Source organism: Myxocyprinus asiaticus, chromosome 10, assembly GCF_019703515.2.
Source record: "Myxocyprinus asiaticus isolate MX2 ecotype Aquarium Trade chromosome 10, UBuf_Myxa_2, whole genome shotgun sequence".
Classification (NCBI taxonomy): Eukaryota; Metazoa; Chordata; class Actinopteri; order Cypriniformes; family Catostomidae; genus Myxocyprinus; species Myxocyprinus asiaticus.
This window is the reverse complement of record NC_059353.1, coordinates 34,665,585-34,693,125: the sequence shown is the minus strand read 5'-3', so window position 1 is coordinate 34,693,125 and position 27,541 is coordinate 34,665,585. Positions and strand designations below refer to the sequence as shown.

The window sequence follows — 27,541 nt, the reverse complement described above, 5'->3', positions numbered from 1 at the left end:
TATCCAGACCCTTAACTCAGTACTTAGTTGAAGCACCTTTGGTAGCGATTACAGCCTTAAGTCTTTATGGGTATGATGCGACAAGCTTTACACACCTGAATTTGGGGATTTTCTGCCATTTCTCTCTGCAGATCCTCTCAAGCTCTGTCAGGTTGGATGGGGACTGTCGGTGGACAGCCATTTTCAGGTCTCTCCAGAGATGTTTGATTGGGTTCAAGTCCGGGCTCTGCCTGGGCCACTCAAGGACATTCACAATTGTCCCTAAGCCATTCTTGTGTTGTCTTGGCTGTGTGCTTAGGGTCATTGTCTTTTTGGAACCAGGTTTTCGTTAAGGATATCTCTGTATTTTTCTGTGTTCAGATTTCCTTCAACCCTGACCAGTCCCCCAGTCCCTGCCACTGAAAAACATCCCCACAGCATGATGCAACCACCACCATGCTTCACCATTGGGATGGTATTGCGCAGGGGATGAGTGGTGCCTGGTTTCCTCCAGACATGACGCTTGGAATTGAGGCCAAACAGTTCAATCTTCATTTCATCACAGTCTGAGAGTCCTTTAGGTACTTCTTTATGTGTCTTGCACTGAGTAGAGGCTTCCATCTGGCCACTCTGCCATAAAGCCCAGACCAGTGGAGTGTTGCAGTGATGGCTGTCCTTCTGCAAATTTCTCCCATCTCCACACATGATCTCTGGAGCTCAACCAAAGTGACCATTGGGTTCTTTGTCACCTCTCTTACCAAGGCCCTTCTCCCCCAGTTGCTCAATTTGCCGGGTGGCCAGCTCTAGGAAGAGTCCTGGTTGTTCCAAACTTCTTCCATTTAAGAATTATGGAGGCCACTGTGCTCTTGGGAACCTTCAATGCAGCCAACATTTTTTTGTAGCCTTCCCCAGATCTGTGCCTCGACACAATCCTGTCTCTGAGCTCTGCAGGCAGTTCCTTTGACCTCATGGCTTGGTTTTTGCTTTGATATGCATACAGCTGTGATACCTTATATAGACAGGTGTGTGCCTTTCCAAGTCATGTCCAATCAATTTATTTTTCCACAGGTGGACTCCAATCAAAGTGTAGAAACTCAAAGATGATCCAGAGAAAGGGGATGCACCTGAGCTACATTTCAAGTGTCATAGCAAAGGGTCTGAATACTTATGTCAGTGTGATATTTCAGTTTTTTCTTTTTAATAAATTTGCAAAATTTTAAACATTTAAAGTTAGCAAAAATCTGTTTTTTGATTTGTCAGTATGGAGTGTAGATTGATGTGAAAAAAAAATAATTTAAAGCATTTTAGCATAAGGCTGCAACATGACAAAATGTGAAAAAATGAAGGGGTCTGAATGCACTGTATATATATATATATATATATATATATATATATATATATATATATATATATATATATTAGAGGTGTAAATATGCTCTGACTTTGATTACAGTTCTTTACCTAACGATTACGATGTATTGTGAAATCTCAAATTTGATCTCGATTCAATTGTTTTGGAACGATTCATAATTATTTAAAGTATGCAGAAAAAAGATGAAAAGTTTTTATTAAACATTCTTAATTTAGACCATACAGACATGCACCAGACTTGAGCACTAGAGTCACCGATGGTTTGGCTTATATATGTGGCTGCATATACAGATTAAACAGAAAAATAATGTTACATGCATTTTAGATATGAATGATATGTTACATATACAGATGATATGGTACATATAGATAAATTACATCCATTATAGATATCTGTTATGAATAAAGGATAACAATGTCTGATGCAACATAATGATTTGATGCAAACACAAAAACAAACAGTATGTAAACTGTGGAATAAGCATAATAGTTTTGAAAATGTTGCATTAACATTTATTGCACCAATAATTATGAATGAAATATGTTGTGTGCAGGCAGATAAGATCCATCTTTTTTTAGTGTGTAAAGGCGGTTTTACATTGTATGTGGTAACCGCAAGTTTTATATTCATGTTGGTATAGGGAAATGGACAGCTTAACAGAGGCGGCAGCTACATGCACGAGACACTGCGCAAGATACATTTTTTTTTATCTTTTCCTGGCTGCCGTGTGTCATTAACCAAATTAAAACCCTTTTTTCCATAATCAACAGACATTAAGCTGAAATCGCTCCCTATTCCCTATATCCTGTCGTTCACTGTAAAGTGTAATAATAAATGAACAAGTTTGTTTTCGTTCACAGCCACATCTGCCCACCAATCATATTTATTCACGATGCATCGATGCATTTTTACATTTTACACACACACATACACAAAAAACAAAAAACTTTCTGCATTTTTACATTTTCAATAAAACATCGCTTAGTATGTTTGTTTTTTTAAGCGATTTGAATTATGGGAACACTAGAAATGTCCTCATAAACCACATTTATAGCATAATACCCTTGTAATTACCAGTTTGTAACCTAAAAAGAAGTCCTCGTAAACCACTTAAACCTGCCCACACACACACACATACATACATACATATATTTTTATACACACTCACTAAGCACTTTATTAGGAACACTGTGGTCCTAATAAAGTGCCCTACATGGTCTTCTGCTGTTGTAGCCCATCTGCCTCAAGATTCGACGTGTTCTGAGTTCTGAAATGTTATTCTGCTCACTACAATTGTAAAGTGTGGTTATCTGAATTACCGTAGCCTTTCTGTCAGCTCAAACCAGTCTGGCCATTCTCCGTTGACCTCTCTCATCAACAAGTCTCATTATTGGATGTTTTTTGTTTTTGGCATCATTCTGAGTAAACTCTAGAGACTGTTGTGTGTGAAAATCCCAGGAGATCAACAGTTACAGAAATACTCAAACCAGCCCGTCTGGCACCAAAAATCATACCACAGTCAAAATTACTGAGATCACTTTTCCCCATTCTGATAGCTTGATGTGAACATTAACTGAAGCTCCTGTATATGCATGATTTTATGCATTGCACTGCTGCCACATGATTGGTTGATTAGATATTCGCATGAATACGTAGGTGTACAGGTGTTCCTAATAAAGTGCTCAGTGAGTGTGTCTGTGTGTGTGTGTGTGTCTGTGTGTGTGTCTGTGTGTGTGTCTGTGTGTGTGTCTGTGTGTATGTGTGTGTGTGTGTGTGTGTGTGTGTGTGTGTGTGTGTATATATATATATATATATATATATATATATATATATATATATATATATATGTGTATGTATATGTATGATTTCCTTTTAAATCTTACAGAAATTTTAAAAATCACCTTCCCAAAACGGAAAGGCCACAGTGACCCTCATACATTTCCTCTCTCTACTCTCTCCAGGAGGTGCAGAAGCAATAGGAAGTATAATCAGTGATCAGAGTGCAGGTGTCAGTAAAGCTTCCCCAGAGAAAACAGAAAGCATGCCATCCACATCAGCGCCTTCTCTTGTCACCAGCCCTGGCAACAGCAGTGGGAGTGGCAGTACTCCTTCAGGGCCTGGGCGATCCTGCACGGCAGAACCAGTCCTTAGTCTGCACTACAGCACTGAGGGCACCACCACCAGCACCATTAAACTAGACTTCACGGATGAGTGGTGAGTGACCTGAGAATCAGCCTTGACCATGGCACACATATTGCCTCTAAAGAGTCTTGCTTTTAAGTCATGACATGTATTGATCTCATTCTAAATTGCACATTGTAATGTGCAGTGTTTAGAGACTCATTTTTCCATTCTTTTTTTTGTTTTTGTTTTAATTTTTTTACAATGACCAATGTGTTGGCATACATACTAAAATTAGAGGTCTGTAAAGGCAAACTTAAAGCACAAACCCAGCCCATAAATAATATCCTATGACCCAACCTGACCTGACTGAACTAAAATTTTAAGGCAACATCCAAAATTCTCCAAAAATCTCTTTTATTTCCACTCCGCACAAGTAGTAAAATAAACATGGGATAAAATGTTTTTTTTTTTTTTTTTTATTGTAGTTTTTTCTTTTTTTTTTTTTTTTTTTTTTTTTTATTAACTGGAAATCTGAAATGACCATCCTGAGATGTGATGTAAAAGGCAGTAGACGGGGGAAAGATTTCCCGCTTTTAAAAGCAAAAAAGTAATAAAACAAAAATCGGTGACTTGCTTAACATCTAGAATATAATAAAATATTTGCAACATTATATTGCTTGCAAAAACAATATTCAACCAGAATATATGGCTACTTTTGGATGTTTCTGTCCTTCCAGAATATGGACTGTGATCACATTTTTCCACCTTATTTTGCAGCATAAATCTAGAAAACTTTTTTTATATTTTTAGTTTTTTGAATTACTATTTGAATTATTATTTTATTATTAGTGTGAATTATAAACAACAGTCAACACCGCTGTGATGGGGTTTCAAATACAGCTGCTGAGGGAGTGACAGTAAATTTGGCATCTTTCGCTCTTTTGACTGGTGTAATTTTTTCTCTTTTGGAAAGTCGTGGAACTGTAACGATGGAATTTTTGTTTTGCTGATAGTGCAAATGGAAACACAAAAATAATATTTGCATGGTCTCCTATTCACCCCTGTAGAACTTTACCCTACTATAGTAAACTTCCACGTTCTAAACCCCAAAATGTGAAAAGGGTCCATTGGTTACACTTTACAATAAGGTTCCATTCGTTAACATTGGCTAATGCATTAGGTGTCGTGAACTAACAATGAAAAATATATTTTTTATGCCATTTATTAATCTTTGTTAATGTTAGTTAAATAAAAATATATCTGTTCATTATAAGTTCATAGTGCATTAACTAATGTTAACATATACATTTTTTTAAAATCAAAAGTTGTATATTACTACATTATATGTTGAAATTAACATGAATCAAGATTAATAAATGCTGTAAAAGTATTGTTCATTGTTAGTTCATGTTAACTAATGTTGTTAACTAATGTTGACAAATGGAACCTTTTTTTAAAGTGTTACCAGTCCATTTGTTTATTTTTAAGAATAGATGATTAACTTTGCCGTGAATATACACAGGAACAGTCCAGCGTCCAGCTCCAAGGGTAGCAGTGGGGGACGTAAGCCTGTGGAAGTTGTTGAGAGCCAGACCAGAGTGGAGCCCAGAGGAGAAAGCTTAGAGCAGGGTAAGTCAACATCCACATGCCCCCACTGCATGACAGGTTGTGAAGCTTATTTCAGCTCCAAGAGGTAACCTTCACATCACTCTTTCTCACATAAGCAGCTTCAAGTCCAGCCTCAAAGAGTCAGCCCGCACCCGAGGGGGGCGTATCTGCAGACAGTGGCACAGAAAAAGCCTCCGTCAGCTCTCAGGACAGCACGCCACTGCAGGGCCCAGCAGAGGTTTTGTCTTCTGAAGACACCCTTAGTCCCTTAGTGGGGCTCCAGGCTGCAGGCTCAGAGGAGCTGAGCGTGCGGTGCAGGAGGAGCGACACCCTGGGAGAGGGCAGTCAGGGTCCTGCTCAAACCTCTCGCAATAATCACGACTCAGAAGACAGCGATGATGACCCCATCCTTATCCCTTCAGCCAGGTATAGAGGAGGGCAGGGACAGAGGTATGGACACTCGTCGTGTCAAAATGTGGCTTTGTTTAATTTCATGAGCGTTTAAAACCATGCAAATCATCACATTGTGTTGACAGACGGGAAGTTCCATAAACATGAGTATGTTTAACAAGTTCTTTGCAGAGATTTGGACAGTTATAAGTAAAATGTTACTTTTCCCATTAGATTTAATTTCAGAGGATCAGCTGTAGGTGATAGGATGATCAGGTACTGTGATGTTGCTGAGATGATCACTAATATAATCTAACTGCAAGGGGTGCTTAATTAATTTACTGTTCATTAACCTTGTTGAAAATCTATTGTTTTTATTGGTTGATAGTGTGGCTGTGTAAAATATGCCAATTATCCTATAATGTATTATTTCCTGTTAACATTATTATTATTATTATTATTATTATTATTAGTTTTGCCTGAGAGTGTACAAAATGTGTGGGTTATGATGACCTTTTGGTGGGAAAAAATTTACCAAATTAACCGAGCAAATTAATTTCATGCCTGTATATGTACTGTAAGTTACCTTAGATATAATTATTAGAGGTGTTTGATGAGGCACACTTGTGCGGACGTGAATGATACCTCAAATTGTGTGGCTTGAGGAGAGGTGTGCTATTACTTTAAGAATTTATCTGACTGGCAGACAGTATATCTGGCAAAACAATCCCATACGAGGGACTCGAGCCATATCTTGGGACCAGTATAAATAAAGAGACTTGGGATTGGACTCTTGATATGGACCAGTAAGCAACCACCTAGTAACCACCCAGAACAATTTAGCAACCTCATACTGTAGCAATGTCCTAGCAATGACACGCAACATCCGAGCATTGTGGCAGTAAGTTTAGCAAAAGCAAGCACCACTCATTTTTTTAAATTTTATTTTTAATGATTTTTTGGATTTTCATATTTTTATATACAGTAGCAAGAAAAAGTATGTGAACCCTTTGGAATTAGCTGGTTTTCTGCATTAATTTGGTCATAAAATGTTATCTCATTTTCATCAAAGTCACAAGTGTTGACGAACACAATGTGCTTAAGATAACAACACGCAAACAATTATAATCTTTCATGTCTTTATTGAACACATTCCATTAAACATTCACAGTGCTGTGGATAAAGTAAGTGAACCCTTGGATTTAATAACTGCTCAATCCTCCTTTGGCAGCAACAACCTTAACAAAGTATTTCCAGTAGCTGCGGATTAGACCTGCAAAATGTTTAGAAGAAATTTTGGATGTTTGGTGTGAACCAATCTCTTGAGGTTATTCCACAGCATCTCTATTGGGTTAAGGTCTGGGCTCTGACTGGGCCACTCCAAAAGGTGGATTTTCTTTTTTAAGCCATTCTGTAATGGATTTACTGCATCATTGTCCTGCTGCATCACCCATCTTCTGATGAGCTTCAGCTGGTGCACAGCCACACTGACATTATCCTGTAGGATATCTTGATAAACTAATCTTGATAAATTAATTTTTCCCTTGATGATGGCAAGTGATCCAGTCCCCAAAGCAGGAAAGCAGCCCCAAATCCTGATGCTTCCTCACCGTAATTAACAGTTGGGATGATGTTTTAATGTTGGTATGCGGTACCATTTTTACACCATACATAGTGCTGCGTGTTCTTCCCAAACAATTCAACCTTAGTTTCATCAGTCCACAATACATTTTCCCAGTTATGTTGTGGTGTCAAAGTGGTCTTTGGAAAACTTCAGGAATGCAGCAGTGTTTTTGTTGGAAAGCATCGGTTTCCTTCATGTTGTCCTGCCATGGACACCATTCATGTTTAATATTTGAGTGCTTTTTATAAGTCAAAGTAGCTCTAACCCACACCTCCAATCTTGTTTCATTAATTGGATAACAGGTTTGCCAAATCCTGACTCTAATTAGCTTTTGTTGACATCATTAGCCTAGGGATTCACATACTTTTTCCAACCCACACTGTGAATGTTTAAATTATGTATTCCAGTGGTTCTTAAACTGGTCCTGGAGGCCCCCCAGCACTGCACATTTTGCATATCGCCCTTTTCTGACACCCAATTTAAGTCTTGATTCTCACCTTGAATCAGGTGTGTTTGATTGAGGAGACATCCAAAATGTGTAGTGTTGAGGGGCCTCCAGGACAGGTTTGAGAACCATTGATGTATTCAATATGTACAACAACAATACAATAATTTGTGTTATTAGTTAAAACAGATTGTGCTTGTTCATTATTGTAACTTAGAAGAAAGATTTTAAGACAAATTTATACATAAATGTAAGTAATTTCAAAGGGTTCACATGCTTTTTCTTGGCACTGTACTCACTGACAAAATAATGTCTGTCTAGCACAGTGCTGTTAGTCATTTACCACCCTGGAATAATATTCTGTAGAACTGCTATTGAGTGTTGTGTGCTAAATGTAATTGTACATATATATTTTGCAGTATAAAATGTGTGATGTTCCATGTGCTCCCTCTTTCACAGACGCTCTGCTGCGGCCCGCATCCAGGAGTTGTTTCGCAGGAGAAAAGAGAGGCGGGAGATGGAAGAGAGCGAGACCCAGAACATCAGGAGACCCTCAGTTAAGATGATGTACAAGGGCCACCGCAACTCCAGGACTATGGTACGCTGACATTGTCATAGACATCACAAATTGCATATTGCACACAAAATTGGCAAGCACTTGTCAAATGACTCAATTTTTGGAGTCAAGGTGTACAGGTTTAATTACAAAGTAAGGCTCTTCCTATCTAAGTGGGCGATTCATAGTCAGAGTAAGCTGCAAAGTGGATCAATCATTAGTCATGTTTTGTAGACAACAATACACAAAAATTTGCCCTTGTTGACCTGGCTGTGTTTGTAGATTAAGGAGTCGTGTTTCTGGGGTAATAACTTTGTGATGAGCGGCTCGGACTGTGGCCATATCTTCATCTGGGATAGACACACGGGAGAGCACCTGATGCTGCTGGAGGCAGACAACCATGTGGTCAACTGCCTGCAGCCTCACCCTTATGACCCCAGTGAGCAAAAAAACGACCTAAAAACAATAAATAGACAGCCATTAAAAGCTTTATTTTGAGATCATTTGGTCTGATATTGTCTTTTTGCAGTTCTTGCTTCATCTGGAATTGACTATGACATCAAGCTGTGGTCGCCTTTAGAGCAGTCACCATCATTTAACAAAGGACTCGCTGAAGAGGTATTCAATTTTGATTCTGTGTAGTTAAAAGGGATGATTCACCTAAAAATGAAAATTGTCATCATTTACTCACTCATGTTGTTCCAAATCCATATGATGTTCTTGAATATGCAGTATGACAGCTTCAGTCACCATACAATGACAGTGAATGGTTTACTGAGGCTAATATTCTGTCATATCTCTTTTTGTGTTCAATGGAGGAAAGTCATACATTTTTGGAACAACATAAGAGTGAATAAATGATGACATAATTTTCGGTTTTTGGGTAAACTGTCCCTTTACCATTCTGACCTTTTGTCTTGATTCTTTACAAAGACCTAATCTTTGCTTTGAGATGTAATTAAAATCCCCACTAGAGGGCACCTGAGCTCTAAGCACTGTCAGGCCAGTGGTTGTCACCATTTGAGCAGGTAGAATTTTGTCTCCATATATACAGCTCTGGAAAAAATTAAGAGACCACTGCAAAATTATCAGTTTCTCTGGATTTACAATTTATAGGTACGTGTTTGATTCTATAAAGTACTGACAACATTTCTCCCAAATTCCAAATAAAAATAGTGTCATTTAGAGCATTCATTTGCAGAAAATGACAACTTGTCAAAATAACAAAAAAGATGCAGTGTTTTCAGACCTCGAATAATGCAAAGAAAACAAGTTCATATTCATGAACTTAATGAACGTTTTCAATGGGGTCAGGTCTGGAGATTGGGCTGGCCATGACAGGGTCTTGATCCGGTGGTCCTCCATCCACACTTTGATTGACCTGGCTGTGTGGCATGGAGCATTGTCCTGCTGGAAAAACCAATCCTCAGAGTTGGGGAACATTGTCTGAGCATAAGGAAGCAAGTTTTCTCCCAGGATAATCTTGTACGTGGCTTGATTCATGCATCCTTCACAAAGATGAATCTGCCCGATTCCAGCCTTGCTGAAGCACCCCCAGATCATCATTGATCCTCAACCAAATTTCACAGTGGGTATGAGACACTGTGGCTTGAAGGCCTCTCCAGGTCTCCGTCTAACCATTAGATGACCAGGTGGAGGATCTGTGATGATCTGGGGGTGCTTCAGCAAGGCTGGAATCGGGCAGATTCATCTTTGTGAAGGACGCATGAATCAAGCCACGTACAAGGTTAACGTACAAGAAGAAAACTTGCTTCCTTCTGCTCTGACAATGTTCCCCAACTTTGAGGATTGGTTTTTCCAGCAGGACAATGCTCCATGCCACACAGCTTGGTCAATCAAGGTGTGGATGGAGGAACACCGGATCAAGACCCTGTCATGGCCAGCCCAATCTCCAGACCTGACCCCATTGAAAACCTCTGGAATGTGATCAAGAAGAAGATGAATGGCCACAAGCCATCAAACCAAGCCAAGCTGCTTGAATTTTTGTGCCAGGAGTGACAAAGTCACCCAACAGCAATGTGAAAGTCTGGTAGAGAGCATGCCAAGACGCATGAAAGCTGTGATTGAAAATCAGGGTTATTCCACAAAATATTGATTTCTGAACTCTTCCTAAGTAAAAACATTAGTATTGTGTTGTTTAAAAAATGAATGTGAACTTGTTTTCTTTGCATTATTCGAGGTCTGAAAACACTGCATCTTTTTTGTTATTTTGACGAGTTGTCATTTTCTGCAAATGAATGCTCTAAATGACAATATTTTTATTTGGAATTTGGGAGAAATGTTGTCAGTACTTTATAGAATAAAAAAAATGTTCATTTTATTCAAACACATACCTATAAATAGTAAATCCAGAGAAACTGATTATTTTGCAGTGGTCTCTTAATTTTTTTTTCCAGAGCTGTAGAAGCAAATATACTACATAGAGGCATTTAAGGCTGTTTTAATAGTAGTAATCCGTCCCTTAGCATCTCAAAGTAGTAAATTTCCCCATTACATAAATTTGCATAAACAGCTGCCAAAATTGTTGTGATTTTTGATCTAGGTGATTGCTCGTAATGAGTTAATGCTGGAAGAGACGAGGAACACCATCACCGTCCCTGCTTCTTTCATGCTTAGAATGCTGGCATCACTAAATCACATCAGAACAGGTGACCTTCATTTTCCTTTTCAAGTACTGCTTGATTTTATCCTTACAACAAACAAACAACAATCAAAATCACATTGACATTTATTCATCGAGCCGATGCTTTTATCCAAAGCGACTTAGAAATTAGTAAAAAAAAAAAAAAAAAAAAAACACTCGTTTGAAACTCGCAAACGTTTACATGTTGTTTTGTGATGGGATCTTGGAAGACATTTCTATTGACTGCTAGTCACCAGTGCAAAACCAGTGCAAGCCCACCAGTGCAAAAATTGTCATAACTTTAAAATATATAAAACCACTGTAAATATGATGAGTGGATTTTTTTTTTTAGAGAAAGCACTAAAAATAAGCACTTTATAGTTCAGACAAATAACATGTCTGAAAACTTTTTTTTCCCAACGTACAGATGATAGGTTAAAATGTACTTGAAAGTATAAGGGCAAGTGTGCATTTTATATGCTGTGACAAGTCAGCATTTCTTCAAAGTTTTTAAAGATCTTAACCAACTTTTTTCCAGAAGTGCAAATAAACTATTGTCTTCGTTAATGAGGTTGTGGAAACAACAAGTATAATAATAATATATTATATAGGTATATATATATATATATATATATATATATAGCCAGGGTTGGGGAGTAACGGAATACATGTAACGGGATTATGTATTTAAAATACAAAATATAAGTAACTGAATTCAACTGCATTTGAACAGCGGTGAAACACTTTCTTATGATGTGTTACATTCATACGAGCAGACAGAGAAGTAAGTTTGAAGAAAGTTTGGAGCAGAAGAAATAGAAATAAACGTTGTGTAAATTGTCAGCTTTACGCTAAGCTAAAATGCTATTTCTAGCCACTTTACATGCACATGTTACCAGGCACGATCATATTTTTTTATCAAGAAAATTCACGTTGGATCATAATTTCTTTTTTTCTAGTAAAACCTTTGATATTAGGGCAAAAATCATATTCTTGATGATAATTTTTGTATTGTTTTCCTGTAAAAATATAAAAAAATCCTTAAAACAAAATCAATTTGATTTATCTTGTTTTAGAAACAACACTGCATAAGATATTTAGGTTTTTCAGAGAATGTATTTTTAACGTGTATTTTGTCTTACTGTACTGGCAGAGTTTTTGTAGTCAAAACAAGTGAAAAAATCTACCAGTGCTGAAGAAGTAATCCAAAGTATTTAGAATACATTACTGACCTTGAGTAATCTAACGGAATACGTTACAAATGACATTTTACAGCATGTATTCTGTAATCTGTAGTGGAATACATTTCAAAAGTAACCCTCCCAACCCTGTATATAGCTATACAAGATCATAAAATGTTGTTTAAAATAGTTAGATGAAGAAAATGTCTCACAGCAGGACACTGATGACAGTGCTTAAAATTTCATGTCAATTACCGCATAACTATGTGTAATTGTTTATTTAAAAATAAAATCTATGAAAACAAAGTTGGCCAGAATATGTACATAAAATATAAACAATTATAAATGTATGTAAAAAATAATAAACATACCTCTTAAAGTGTAGATCTTTGCAGATATTTTGCAGATTCATTGCTTATATTTTCCCTCTATTTGAGTTTGTTGCATCTTTATATCGACAGTGTTTTAATTCCTTCCCTAGATTATTCTTGAGAAAAAGTGAAAAGCCCTATGCTTTGACAAGTGCTGTTTCTGCTATCCTTTAAACAAAGTAAGCCACAAAGTAATATTTTTCATGACTTATTTTCTGCATTTTTATCAGGCTTGAGCATTATTCAGCAAGCCGCACTTCAGCTCCCAGTAATGCTTTTCGGTATGAATAAATTATGTTTTTTTTTTTTTAGTCCAATGTAAATATATATTTCAGGAACATTTGACGTTCACTTAGTTTTCAGGTTAAATCCATTCATAAATCTGATATATCACAATATGTAAAACACAGGCCTAAAGTTGGTATGGTCATGTATGGTTTTCACTGATAAGAAAAAAAGTCAAATACATGCATATGTATGCAACAACATATTTTTCAAAATACTGCAAGAATGGCTGCTCTCATGTATGTAACATATATTTTCCCAAATAATAGTGTAATTTGAATATGCATGTCAAAATGTTTGAACTATAGTTTTATATGTATATTCATTGCCATATATCAGATTTTTAATAAGGTAAATTAAATACCTCTAACACTGTTTATAAGCATGCTATAACATTTATAATGTTCCTAATGTTCATATTAACAAATTATTCAATTTTTGGTTTATTATAATTCTACTACAATAATACAGCAACAGAAACGTATTATGTATCTTATCTTTTCGCATACTATTTTTATGGTCACCTTATTTTTGGATCAGTTTTGTACTCTGTAATGATGGTATGTAGCTGTATGTTTAAGACAGAGTGCTCACAAAAAAAGAAAAAATGTCTCACTGACACATTTCAAGTTCAAGTCATTTCAAGAATTGGGCATTCCAAATTGGGGAGAAAAAAGGGGAGAAAAAAAAACAAACAAACAAAAGATGATATATCCATGTTTTGAATCACAATACACTAAGCATAAAGAATAAAGAACACTTACTCGAGCTGTACATCCCAAGAAAACTCCAGCAACTTCCCTTGCGTCCAGCTCCCGTGTTGTTCCCATTCAGAAGTGATTATCCCTATGCCCTATTCCCTTTGAAGACAATTACCCTCCACTGTGAGAGATTCAGATGGCTGAAAGGTGGTAATGGTCGGTCAAAACTTACTTTTTAAGCGATTCTTATTGGAAATTCAGTTTGGAACAACAGTACAGCATGGATAGTGCTCCGTTCGAAGTGCCCTGTAAAGGCATGATTGGCACCAGTTAGAACACTGAACAGTTGTAGGGGGAGTTCTCATTCTTTAAAGTATTTAATTGGACAAGGTTTATTTTTTTTCTCCCCAATTTGGAATGCCCAATTCCCAGTGCACTCTAAATCCTCCTGGTGGTGTAGTGACTCGCCTCAATTCGGGTGGCGGAGGATGGATCTCAGTTGCCTCCGCGTCTGAGACCGCCAGTCCTCACTTCTTATCACGTGGCTTGTTGAGTGCATTACCGCGGAGACATAGCACGTGTGGAGGCTTCACACTATTCTCCGTGGCATCCATGCACCATGCATCCCACTGAGAGCGAACCACATTATAGCGACCACGAGAAGGTTACCCCATGTGACTCTACCCTGCCTAGTAACCGGGCCAATTTGGTTGCTAAGAAGACCTGGCTGGAGTCACTCAGCACGCCCTGGATTTGAACTCGCGACTCCAGGGGTGGTAGTCAGTGTCTTTACTCGCTGAGTTACCAAGGCCACCCCCCAACAAGGTTGCTTAACCTTGGATGTTCCCGAGTCTTTTTAGCCGGAAGAAAGAAATTTTGTCTTTTTGAAAATGAATTTTGTCAAAATTTAGAAGTACACTTAGAAGTCCCTTAGTCAAAAAGGCCATAATTTAAATTACATAACCACTTTGTTCATGTTAATTAACCCTTTGATGATACAAACAAAGCAAGTCAGTTAGGTGTGTCTTATATTGGTGTTCATCACCTGTTTTTACCACTTTTAACAGCCATCTAAATAACTGACCACTCTTCCTGTTCTCTCTCTTCCTAGACCATGTGGAGGGTGACCGTTCGGAAGGCTCTGGACAAGAGAACGAGGATGAACAGTAGCTCTCCCGCTCAGAACAATGTGTTTTTGCTACAGTGCACTTGAGCATTTGAGATTTGTACAAGTTACAAAATAGAATATTTCCTTAGTTTTTGGCATTGTTATTTTTTAATAAGACTTTCTTACTGATTACTCTATATAAGGGTAAATTGCTCATGCAAACAAGTTGATATCTAAGAAATTAGAAGACCAGTCTAAATGGCTGGTGCTTTAGACTATTTAAGTGCAATATTCGTTTTGTGAAAAGCAAATGGTTGAGCTTTGAATGGTGTTATTATGTGTGAAATCTTATTGTAGCCTCAAAAGAAAAACTCAGATTGTTTGTTTACCAGGAATTATGCATGTCAAACATGAGTTTGCTGAAAACACGTTCACTTAACTATGTTGTGTAAAAAAAAGAAAAGAAAAAAAGAAAAAAAGGCTCTTTGTCATTACTAAATCTTATGTTGCACAAGGATTCTCTGCCTAAGTAGCCTACTACATGCAATATTTCATTATCCAAAAAAAGGCATTAAATATTGTTGTACTGCAGAATGTTTATAAAAGATTATTAAAATGAGAATGGTTTTGGCTCTGATCAGTCAATGCATACAAACCTACAGCGATCTAGCCAAATGATTCAAGCATTAGTTGGCAGGTCGTGTTTCTCACTCCTATCAGCACAGATGGCCTTTGTTTTGGCAGCTGTTGGCTTGAGCGTTTTGCAAAGTGACATGTAATTAATGGAAGCCACTCAGATGAAATATCTTATCTAATCTAGTGTGCCATTCTATTCTAACCTCATTCAGCACTGTTAAGGAATGTAAGCCATCTTTTTAAATGTTTGTCCACCAATTAAGTTCCGATTTTATTTTTAAAGATGTACCAGAAGACATTAAATGCGTAGTGACTGAAAGCTTGTGGAGCACCAATAGAGAATTTAATGACAGACACAAAACAAAACAAGAACTTAGACATAATTTGTTGTGGACTGCAAATAGCAGCCTTTTGGCAGACAGTCTTGTAATCTGTAGCCTTCGAAACACTTATGTACTGATATTAGTATACAAATTACTGTCATAAATAATTTCCCGTAAAGGCCGAAACATACTCTACGCAACATCAACAGGTTAAGTTCTATTGTGGTATAATGGATAATTCAAACAGACTGTTACAGGGTGCCGCTTGTTTACACAATGCTGACTGGAGCACAGACTGAATTGCTGATTGCAGTCTAATTTAGTAAATGTGCAAGACAATACTGCAATTTCAATTTTAACTCAATCATGCAGCCTTTATTGATAGCATACCAATGTCTCTGAAGTCAAAGTTGGCTGGTTTCAAAGCGTTTTGGATGGTTTTACCTCATCATGTATAGGTAAATGCTGCTTTCACAACGTTCATGTCTGTAACGACGGTTTTTCTTTATTAATGTGAGAATGATTAAAAATGAAATATTACATGTTATTAGGAGTGCCAACCCTTCTACATTCATAATTATTTCTGGATTGTGCATTTGAATTCACAGTTTTTACAAAGTGTGATAATTAATTATAAATAAACCATTGGTTATTTATATTACCGTTTAAAACCAATTTACCAATGGTTTAATTTGAGTCAATAATTGGCCGATAAATATCGGCGGGCCGCTACATCAGTGCATCCCTAGAAGCAACCATATTGCCCTTGCTTTCCAACACCACTACATTTGGCCAAAGACTTGGCATAGGGTTTTAATCTTTTCCACTGAAAAATATTGATATATTGTATAAAAATAATATGCCTTTTTAAGGGACATTCTACCTTTTATTAAAATCAGATATCATGTTTACATACAGTACATGATTGCCCTATTGTCCATTCAATGACTGTTTAAGGGTATGAGGGCCTGAATAAAGGTTTTCATTTTTGGAAAAAAGTCCACAGCAAGATGATTTGGTGTACATTATGCTATTTTTATTTTTTTCCTTTTCTTTAAACTTAATGGAACCTGTTAATATAAATAAACATGAAATAGTAAATGGAGAGCATCTCCTTTAGCATGGATCTCCTTTCTTTTCTTGAGAATTTTAGATTTTGCAAAATCATTCCATAATACCGTACATAATTACTACACAGCAATAAAATGGAATGGTTACAACTTCCTTGTATGAAAGGCATAAATGTAATACACATAGCACCAAAGAGTGGTAATATACTAGGTCCTTACATGATTTTCACAGTATCTTTTGTAATTTTACAAAGCATAACTTATTCTGGTGACAGTAGGGCTAGTACCTGACATTTAAAAGGTACATCCACTTCACAATCATTGCAAGTCTTTGGTCACGCCAGGGAATACTCCATGTTCTTTACCTAGTATGTAAATTACACAAATCATGCGTTGCACATGTTTTTGTAAACATTTCATTAACGTTCTGTACCTTCAAGGCAATGACCTGGTCCTTTAATGTCACAGAGTCAAGGAACTACATGGAACTATCAACTATTTTTTCCTGGCCCTGGCCCCTCCTCCTCCTCCTCATCATCATCATCTTTAACGATTCCTTCATCAATGCTTTCCATCCTGAGTCTCTTTCCTTCCAAATATCGGGGACCTCTCTGTGTATTTAGTACTGTAAACAGGCTGGTGGGAATTTGAGTCCATTCCCCTAAGAGTTGAAGCTTGGCATCGTTCTCTATAGCCTTAGCCAGAGAGAACGCAAAGCTGTCCAAAGACTTGTGGATGTCTGCTGTCACTTGTACTGTTGAGGGATCACCTTGAGAAAATTGGAAGCATGAAAAAAGAGACAAAATATTGACACCTTAACATGATACTTCATCCTCAAATTAAAGGAATGTTCAGTATTCAAAATAAGATAAAACATTTTGACTCGTTCATCAGTTTGTCAAAGCAAAAATGGCAATGGAATTCTACAGGTTGAGGGATAACAGAAACATGATGCTTTTATATTTGTTAAGGCACTTCTATTAATACTTCCATACAAAAAAAAATAGTGGATATAACTTTGCACAGACAAGGTATTTAAGCAATTTGATCACAGTAGTCTCATGTTTACCCACATCTTCAAACATAATCACAGATTATGCTTTGACTATGCACTTGATTTATGCCTTGTTCTACTGAACTACATACTAGTGCGAGTATCCACTTTCTATGTGCTTGTTTTTGGACTTGTGATAGTCATAATAGGACCACATTAGATACCTTTAGGGATGTGATCCACTTGGTCCTCAAATGTGACAGCACTTCTCTTATTGGCAGAACAGTGGGCTGAGTGTGAGGGCTCCGAGGTGTAGCTGTCCAAGAGCATGATGTCTGTAGCTAGAGGATAAATCACAGCAGGCATCTTTCAATCAAATATCAGTTTTAACACTGTTCACCACCACCACCCACACCAGTCTGGACACTGTGGGAGAGTCGCTGAGCTTTGCCGTCTTTGTCTGTTATACGATACTCATAGGCTCGGTGTTTCCTCAAATGGCACGCCTTGATAACAAATGTATGCAAGCCAATGAGCCCTCTGCTGTACACACCTATAAAAGGGCTGTTGATTCAATTTATCTATAATCTATATAAATACATTTTAAAATGTATCTGTATGATTTTGGTTCACTATATTTTACTACGTTTTTTTAATCAAGGAATGATTTGTCAAAAAATAAAAATACAGTCAGCATGAAATAAAACACTGCAGGAATGAAGGAAGCTGTAAACTGTCCTCCCTCGTTTGCGCACGCACTCTCTCCGAGCTCGTCAGTCCTTTCCGTAGTGCATTATAGGCAATAAACTGTCAGATGTACACTCAAAATCAGAGTGCATTATGGGTAATAATGACTGCACAAATGTAGGGAAAGATTTGTTTACTCATAATTGGGACACTACTACAAAATAGCCGACACCCGAAATATTGCACTATATAGAGATTTGATGAATTCTCTGTGCAAAGATCTCTGTGCACTTTACAAGTGCAAAATGGATTGCTGAAGATTTTAGATAATGATAGGCTTATGTTCAGTAATACAGAAATAAAACTATATATTGCCTTCTAAAGCCACTTTTTGCTTCGTTTATCAATGCTTTACTCATCTGCCACAATAATGTCATGCACTGTAATTATCTGAATTATTATACTCATATGTATTACATTTATAATGATTTATTATATTGAATTGTTATTTGATGGCCTTTCTCACCAAACAGAGCTTCGAAACGGACCTAAAATCACCATAAAAGTAGTCCATTTGACTCACGCGCAATATTCCAAGTCTTCTGAAGTTATAGGATAGCTTTGTGTGAGGACAGATCGAAACTTCAGCCATTATTCACTGAAAGATTTCATCGCAACCACATCTAATTTGTTGTCAATACTGTCTATCAAAGTTTCTGCTAAGACATTTTGGTGCCAGCCAATGTGTCTGTGTCTGTCTGTAACGGAATGGACAATGCATAATATGCAATATAATAATGACACAATCAAGTAAAATGAACAATACAAAACAATAAAAAAAAATATTGTTTTTTAAATGGCAGTCATGGTATTAGAATCTAATTAAAAAAACATTAAAAGCAAAAACAGAGGGCAAAGCAAAAAGCTAAACTGCAATTTGCAACATATGTTTTAGTTCACAAAGAAATATTAAAATAACAAAAATCATTAGGTCATGTCATAATTTCTCACCGTGGCTCATTGATTTTTATGACTATTTTTGCAAACTGTAAAACCTCCGTGGCAGCGAAGGGCTGTCATCACTGGGATGGTGTCACACTTGTGGCATAAACTAAAGGAGTTGCTGATGCTTTGTGTTAATATATTCACCGGATATTGTGTTCAACAATTTTTCACATTTTAACGGTCAAAAACTGGTAATTACTGTCTAACGGAAACCCTGCTGTATATTCAAATATGGCAAGTCACACCAGTCAACGACATCAATGATGTCAAACAGCATTATTTTGACGTATATCTCGTAACTGATCCGTGACGCACCAGTTTGAATATGTGGAAGTGTGAATGAGATTAGAGAGACACTGTGGAGATTTTCAGTGAATAATACTCAGTCTTTTCCTCACATAAAGTTGTCACATGGCTTCAGAAGAGTTCTTAACAATATTGCGAACAAGTCATATGTACTACTTTTATGGTACTTTTTTGCCATTTTTCCATACACTTTAATATATGGGAAAGAGTATACTGGATATTCTACTAAACATCTCATTTTTGTGTTCCACGGAAGAAAAGGTCAAATGGGAGTGAGTTAATAATGACATAATTTTCTTTTTGGAGGGTGAACTATTTCTTTAAATGGGAAGACAAGTTAAGGCAAGTTTATTTATATAGCACATTTCATACACAATGGCAATTCAAAGTGCTTTACATAAAAATGATAAAGAAAATACAAGATAAAATAAATTTTAAAACCAATTGAGAACAAGAAATAAGAATAAAAAGTAATAAAATAAAGTAAAAAATTATTAAAACAAATAAAAAGAAAAATACAGAAATAAAATGATGCAGTACAATCAGTAAGTGCAGCGCAGTGCTCATTGAATAAATGCACAGTTAAACGATGTTTTCAGACTGGATTTGAATGTAGCTACTGTTGGAGCACACCTGACCTCTTCTGGAAGCTGGTTTCAGCTGCGGGTGGCATAATAACTAAATGCAGCCTCACCCTCACCTGATCCTAATGATCTAAGAGGTCTGTTAGGTTTATATTCAACAAGCATGCAATGTATTTAGGTCCTACGCCACTGAGTGTTTTATAAACGAGTATAGTACTTTAAAATCAATTCTAAATACAATTGGAAGCCAGTGTAAAGACATGAGGACTGGAGTAATATGCTCAGATCTTTTGGTTCAGGTGAGAATCCTGGCAGCAGCATTTTGAATAAGCTGCAGCTGTCTAATGGTCTTTTTGGGAAGGCCGGTGAGTAGTCCATTGCAGTAATCCACCCTACTGGTGATGAATGCATGAACACATTTCTTGACTGGATACAAAATATCTAATTCTCGCTATATTTTATAGATGAAAGTAGGCTGATTTAATTATTACTTTGAAAGGTTGAACTCTGAACTCTGTGTGATAAACAGAAGATCTGTGTGTGTCGATAACATACCAGAGTCTTGTGTGTAGCTGAAGTCAGTATCTCCTGTGCTGCTGCCACGCCCCAGGAGCTGCCCACCACCCACTAACATGGCCGTGAGGTGAGGAGACATACCCAGATCTATTAAACAAAGACACTCAGATATCATATCCAAACATCAGGTTACGCCTATACAAAAATGCAGATAAAGAATCCCATAAATCTAATGACAGCTGTGAAAACATTAAAAGCCTCACCTGTTATCCGATTGGAGATGCTAAATAGGCGAGAGGTCCTATGTCGTGTAACAAAAGACTCTCTGTAATAGCGATCGCCAAAGCATATGCCCAACAGCTCCTTACGTACGGTCTTGTTCCACAGTCCATAAATAAGTGGGTGACACACAGCACTGGTGAAGGACAGCCAAGACACCAATGTCTCCATCTGTGGAGAAACACTGTCTTTACCCCACAGTGCTTCACTGCTAATCACCACCACATATGGACCCCAAGTGGTCAGAAACGTCCCCAGCACCACCAGAATGGTGACAAAGGCCTTGCACTGGCTCCCGGAGTAGATCAGGCTCTTGCGGCTACCACTAGATGAAGTGGAAGTATTGGAGTTCTTGCGGCCATTCTTCTGAGAGCTGGACTCTTCTTGAGCCACCACCACACTACCGCAGTAAACCTTGCGTGCTTTGATGCGGGCCACGCGGAAGATGATGCCATAGCAGACTAGCATTGCCACCAGGGGCAGAAGGCAGCACCATGTAACCCAGAAGGCAGTATAGCTGATCTCTTTGTGCCAAGCCACTGTGCAAGTCCACTTGAAACGGTCAAACTCGAATGCAGACCATCCGAAGAGTGGCGGCAGACATCCGACCAGGGAGTGGAGCCACACATAAACGATAGCAAGCACAGCTCGGTTTCCCGTGATTTTCATGGGGTAGATCATGGGATACAACACGGCATAGTACCTAGAATTAGGGACAGACAGTGATATCAAACATTAGCCTCTCTCTCTCGACACCTACACACACGACTAACCAATGAAATGACAAGGGCGCCTTTCTCTAAGATTCACAAGCTACAAATTCACATCACATCAATGCTGAATATGGTCTTTTAAGAGTCTCAGATGGGCCGGAGAGTGTGAATTCTAGGTTTGTGTATTAATAGAGCTCAAGATGAATAGATTGGACCTTTTAAATGTGTTTCTTATTCACAAACACAATGGAAATGTTGAAGCAAGACCTGAACCACATTGGAACACTGACTCTGAGCCAGTAAGTGGGAGCAAATCCCCACACCCATGTTGCAACATCTTGTAGAAAGCCAGTGGAAGCTGTTAGGGATGACCAACTGCCTATTAATGCCAATGGTTGTGCATTCAAATGCTCAAAAAGCACATATGGTTGTGGTGATTGGGTGTTCACAAACTTTTGGCCACATACAGTTTGTTCTTGAATCAACTGAATTATTCAAAATGTATGAGTGGTCTAAAGGTTAACAGTCAAGTGTATTCACTTCATAATATTATCGCTGGATCTACAGGGTATGATAACATAATGACTGACCTGTCAATGGCTATGGCCCCCAGTGTAAGCATGCTGGATGAGCTGACGAGTAAATGGAGCAATGCTGTGAGGTTGCACCACACCACCCCAAACATCCAATCCCTGCGCACCGAGCTGGATGCTACAAAGGGCAGCGTTAGTACAGAAAGCAGCAAATTAGATAAGGTCAGGCTGAAAACAAACTTGTTGCTGGGTGTCAGTAAGTAGGGCTTCTTATACAGCGTCACCACAATGACCAGGTTCCCCAGACATGCCAGCATGGCTATGATGATTATAGAGACAGACTCCAGGACCACAGCTCCACTGTCGTCCAGGCCATTAGTGGTGTTGGCCATCGCTGTCCCATTCTTAGTGCCGTTCATTATGGGAGGCTGTAGGGTATCCAGGACTGGACAAACATGTTGACAAACTGTACAGAGATACAAGAAAAACTTAAAGGGATAGTTCATCCAAAAATGTTATTCCAAAGCCGTATGACTTTCTTTCTTCTGTTGAACACAAAAGGAGATGTTAGGCAGCAAGACTGTCTAAGTCACCATTCACTTTCATCATATGGAAAGAAGATGCAATGAAAGTGATTAGTGACTGAAGCTGTCATTCTGCCTAGCATCTTTGCGCTATTTCATGTACCAGTAGTTTTTGTATATTTTGAGTACTTTAAAGGGAAAGTTACGAATTAAATCCTTAAATGATCAAACCAGTCTAGCACTCTAAATCTATTGAATGTTATAATATGTCAGGAGAAATGATTTGGTGCGGTGGGTTCATTCCAGGTTGTACTGAAAAGCTTTACAAAAACAAGGTGATTTCATTACAAAACCCAGTGGATTACTCACATTCGTACAATGAGCTATTTGTTACAGAACCGAGCTGTTAAGATTTCTGAGACCATCTGTGCTCATATTTGTGCTATTTGTAAGAATCCTACACATTCACAACTGACAACATGAACAGAATATACACCTGAAATGTTACATCTATAATATAATAAAGACAAATTAAGCAAGATCTCAATTTAATTTTGTATAATTATTCCCTAAAGTTACATTAGGTTAGTAGGTAGGGATATTGTAGATGGCTGACTAGTATTAACAGTAATTTAATAAGCATAATAATACACAAGATATGAACTGGCTCAGCACAGTGTTCCCCAAAGGTTTGACACATTAGCCACACTTAAAAATGTATAAATGCCATTGCATTATATAACAAAATATCAACCCAACTTGCACATATTTTAGGGGGAAATAGCAAATTTTCAAACAAAACATATCACAAAAAGTAATTTGCTTTGTTTTTGTTTGAGACAGACAGACAGACAGACAGACAGATAGATAGATAGATAGATAGATAGACAGATAGATAGATAGATAGATAGATTGATAGATTGATTGATTTTCTGGCGGTCGAATTAGTGGAACATATTCATGGTGATCATGAATACTAGCCTACAGGTCATATTTGTTTGCAGATGTCACTCGTTTTGATAATTTGCTAATTCAATTAATTTTATACAGTTTAAGAGTGGCTTAGGTATCCAAATACTCTTTGGGGCCACTGTATATGAATCTGTCAGGCCTCTCCAAACAACTGTTTACCATGACTGTCTAATGAAAAACCATAGCAATGAGATCAGCAAACGGCTGACAAACCACTCGGGATAGAGAAACGCACAGATTTCATTCCCAAAAATTCCTAACTATAGCCACATTTTTTTTTTTTTTTTTTTATTATTATTATTTTTTTTTTGCATTGCACAGAAGATATACACCCCACCATTCGCATTCAAAATGTATAGTTTAGCTTGGTGAAAGAACAGATGAATGGATAACATACCAACTCTCTCCAGGTCAGGCTACATCCCGCTATAGAGTACTGGCCACTTTCTTCTTCTGGCTTTGTTAGTGAACGGCGACTAACTTTAATTCTTAAACTTTCTCACCTCCTGCAAGATGTTGGAGATTCTCACGCTCGCATGGCAGAAGACGCGTTCTGAAACGAGACGTTTGAATACAACGCAGCTACAAAGTATCAAATGATCCCATTGATGTTTCATTTGTTGCGGTCGAATCGGCGTTGAATAAAGAGGGGCTGTTCTGACGTCACAATGGCGTCGGTAGTCGGGACTAAGTCTTGAAAACTTCCCTCAATCTCTACCTCGCTACAGCTGCAGTCCATTGGTGGTCTCAAGCCTGGTTCACTCTCACCGACAGAATATCCCGCACTGTAACGTCCCAAACGGTTATCAATGGATAGAAAAATACAAAGCATACCTTACAAAATAACTATTAATAATAGGAAAGTTTCCACACACATTGATCTGGCACTCTGGCTTGTTTTTCATTTCATAAATGATTTTGAGCCAATATTGTAGTGTTTTGTAAAAATGTTAAAGGAGAAAGGCTATTACATATTGTAAGATTATTTCTAATATGATATTGATTTTTCCATAGTAGACAATAAATTGAATATTTATCTGGGTGTTGTTTGTGTTAGTATGCACATAGTAGCTACAATAATACAAAAAATGGGCTATTTATGAAAACAAGAAAAAAAGGGAAAAAAAACTGTCAACAGTTCAGTCCTGATATACTTGATATATTTGCCCTTGACCAGGGGTTTTCAACCTGTGTGACAAAAGGGGCGCGAGATTGCGGGAATCTCTGACTCCACTCCAGTCTTTTGAATCCGTTCATTTGAGAAAGGTCTGAAAGCTTTGAAACCTGAATGAATCTTTTGTTTCGAATCGGTGCTTCGGAGCGCGTATCAAACTTGATAAGTCACGTGACTTCAGCAAACGAGGTTTCGTTTCGTCAATTTTTTTTGCGGTTTGACGCTAGGGGCGCTTGATCCCACATTGAACCATATCCCTCTCCATTGAACCCCTGCATCAGTGTAAATATATGGTTGATCTCGAATCAGTTTAGCAATAGGTTCATAAAATCAGACTGATTCGAACATGATTTGCTGATTGGAAGTAAGCGATTTTCAATTCCCTTTTGTTAAAAGCAAATGTGTTCATGAGAAAGAGACACATGAGAGAGACGGACAGTATGTATTTTGTGATATTTATTTAAGACGATTAATCATTAACTTGGAACAAAATTTCCTCAATAAAAAAATGAAAAAATGAAAAGAAAAAAGGGCAAGGTCACCCAAAAATTTAAATTCACTAACTGTTTACTCACTCTTGTGTTGTTCTAAACCAATATGAATTTCTTTACACAAAGGGAACCATAAAAAAAAAAAAAAAAATAATAATAATTTTTTTGCTCAGTGATGTCATAAAATGTCAGTGTATGGTGACCACCTCTTCAAGCTTCAAAAGGATGCAAAAGTATAATTCAGATGTCTCATGCCTTGTTCTGAAGGCATACGATAAAGTTTTGGTGAACAAACCAAAAACAAACCAAAATCTAACTTATTATTGAGGGGTAGCTGTGGGGATTCTGGGTGACTCCAAATAAACACAACAAACACAGTGTATGGATATCAAGTCAATTCTATTTGTATAGCGTGCCGCTTATCACAACATACATCGTTTCAAAGCAGCTTTACAGAAAATTATATTGTAACAGAAAATGCAGAGATGTCTTAAAGTCATCATTGTGTGGTTTTAAATGAGTAAAGCGACTGAAGATCATGCCTTAAAAAATTATTATCTTTCCAGTGAGCAAGCCAAAGGCAACTGTGGCAAGGAACACAAAACTCCACAAGATTTTAGTTAATGGAGAAAAAAGGCAGAGGCTATTTGCACTAATTACAAATAGTGATAGATGCTATGTACACTAAGTGCAAATAGCGATAGAAGCTATTTACACTAAGTACAAATAGTGACAGATGCTATTTCCACTATGTGTAAAAAGCAACAAAAAGCATCTTCTTTGCACTAAGTGCAAATAGCGTTAGATGCTATTTGCACTCTAGTGCAAATAGTGGCAGATACTCTTACACCCCTGTTTAAATACTAATATACAGTATAGTAGCATCACTGCAGCATTTTTATTGTGTTTATTTTGAGTCCCACAGACACCCTACACCCACTCCTACCCTTAACCCCTAATATTTTAGGCATGACCACAAAACCGGTGCTGCATCCGAAACCAGGAAAATGCTGCCTTCGGAGGCTGTATACGGAGGCAGGTTAAATAAGGTGCTTTTCAAACTGTTCAGAGACCCGTTTCCATAAGAGTTCCATTCATTCAAAAGAACTGTCAGTTAAGCCATTAACTGATTAGACTACCTACATTTTCGGATGCAGCCTGGATGTGGTAGATGAGTCAATAGTTGAGGAGTGGGGAGAGACACGGAGAAAAAACAAGTTTGTCTGAATGGACTGGGGACAAAAAGTCGTATATATTTTTTCGAAAAGTTTAAACTCAAATTGCTGCCCGAGTCCACCATGACATTTGTTGATTGAAAGAAGAAAATCTGCTCTAGCGCCCCTTGCAGCAACGTTGAGAATGCAGTGCGTACTTGCGTTGTGTTATGAACTGAGCACTGACACATTTCACAACGCAACGACACGTGAAATGTAGCTTGTGTAGCAAGGTGCGTCTGTGTTCACATACTTGCGTAGAGTATGTTTGGGCCTTTACTGTAGTAACACCATGGTAGTACATCAGAACTATATAGTTTCTACCAAAACACATGGTTACTACAATATTACTACAGTAAAGCCATGGTTAATTTTATCCAGATCAAATCCTTCTCTCAACTCCCCAACCTTCACTGTGACCAAATCACTGTGAGGAATCTCTTTTATTTATTACTATAAGTATTATAGGAAATATTAAGAGTAGAGACATGGGAAAAAGTATATCAAGGGGTAAGGATTTGATCCCAGATCTCCAGCATAACAACACATTAACATACTGCCATTACACCCAGAGCTACTACAGCTGCACATGGGGGCACAGTTTGTCATAAAATCCTATGTTTCCACCAGACTATTGGAACACAAATAGTCACTTAGGAGTGTTGGGGTAACACGATAAAAGCACATTACGTAATCAGATTACTTTTTTGAGTAACAAGTAAAGTAACGCAACATGTTTTATTTTAGACCATAATATCGGAGTTACTTTTTAAATAAAGTAACGCGTTGCTTTTGTACACCTCTACTGTTCCTGTATTGCAAGAAATCAGGAGTAAAAGTGTGCAAACTTCGGGGAGGAGACGTAGTGCATGATGGGCATTGTAGTTCTATAGAGTGTGAGGCCAGAGACCATTTAGCTGAGACGAATTATTATTTTTAACTCACCGTGGATCAACAAGCGTGCACTGAGATGACTTGAGTGAAAAATATTATTTTATTATCAGAAACATTCCTTGAACATGTTAGGCTGGCATTCCCCACTGAATTTTATCCTTAATTTTGAAAAACATCTTAAGTTGACTCTGACATTGTCGATGGGCACAGCACATGATGACAGATATGATGCAGGTTC

General features: G+C 37.6%; 2 protein-coding genes across 9 annotated transcripts in view; one reads left to right on the top strand and one right to left on the bottom strand.

The window, feature by feature from the left end:
* The window catches only part of LOC127446730 (DDB1- and CUL4-associated factor 6-like), a 72,148-nt gene extending 55,775 nt beyond the window's left edge, over window positions 1–16,373 (top strand). The window contains exons 13-21 of one of the 8 annotated variants that reach the window (XM_051707866.1): window positions 3,313–3,565; window positions 4,998–5,104; window positions 5,200–5,533; window positions 5,708–5,749; window positions 8,002–8,140; window positions 8,381–8,537; window positions 8,628–8,716; window positions 10,662–10,767; window positions 14,392–16,373. In XM_051707866.1, the coding sequence (XP_051563826.1) occupies window positions 3,313–3,565; window positions 4,998–5,104; window positions 5,200–5,533; window positions 5,708–5,749; window positions 8,002–8,140; window positions 8,381–8,537; window positions 8,628–8,716; window positions 10,662–10,767; window positions 14,392–14,450 (1,286 nt within the window). In that variant the 3' untranslated portion in view covers window positions 14,451–16,373. The remainder of the gene's footprint in view (window positions 1–3,312; window positions 3,566–4,997; window positions 5,105–5,199; window positions 5,534–5,707; window positions 5,750–8,001; window positions 8,141–8,380; window positions 8,538–8,627; window positions 8,717–10,661; window positions 10,768–14,391) is intronic. The other 7 variants (XM_051707871.1, XM_051707868.1, XM_051707873.1 and 4 more) reach the window with 7 other exon arrangements.
* Window positions 16,374–16,562: 189 nt separating this feature from the next.
* On the bottom strand, window positions 16,563–24,779 carry gpr161a (G protein-coupled receptor 161a). The gene is made up of 7 exons (XM_051707882.1): window positions 24,719–24,779; window positions 23,928–24,315; window positions 22,092–22,500; window positions 20,773–21,491; window positions 20,549–20,656; window positions 17,636–17,752; window positions 16,563–17,186 (listed from the first exon to the last, which is right to left on the bottom strand). Exons 3-7 carry the CDS (start codon window positions 22,451–22,453, stop codon window positions 16,909–16,911), a joined length of 1,584 nt encoding a protein of 527 aa, XP_051563842.1. The 5' UTR covers window positions 22,454–22,500; window positions 23,928–24,315; window positions 24,719–24,779; the 3' UTR covers window positions 16,563–16,908.
* Between the last annotated feature and the right edge of the window lie 2,762 nt (window positions 24,780–27,541).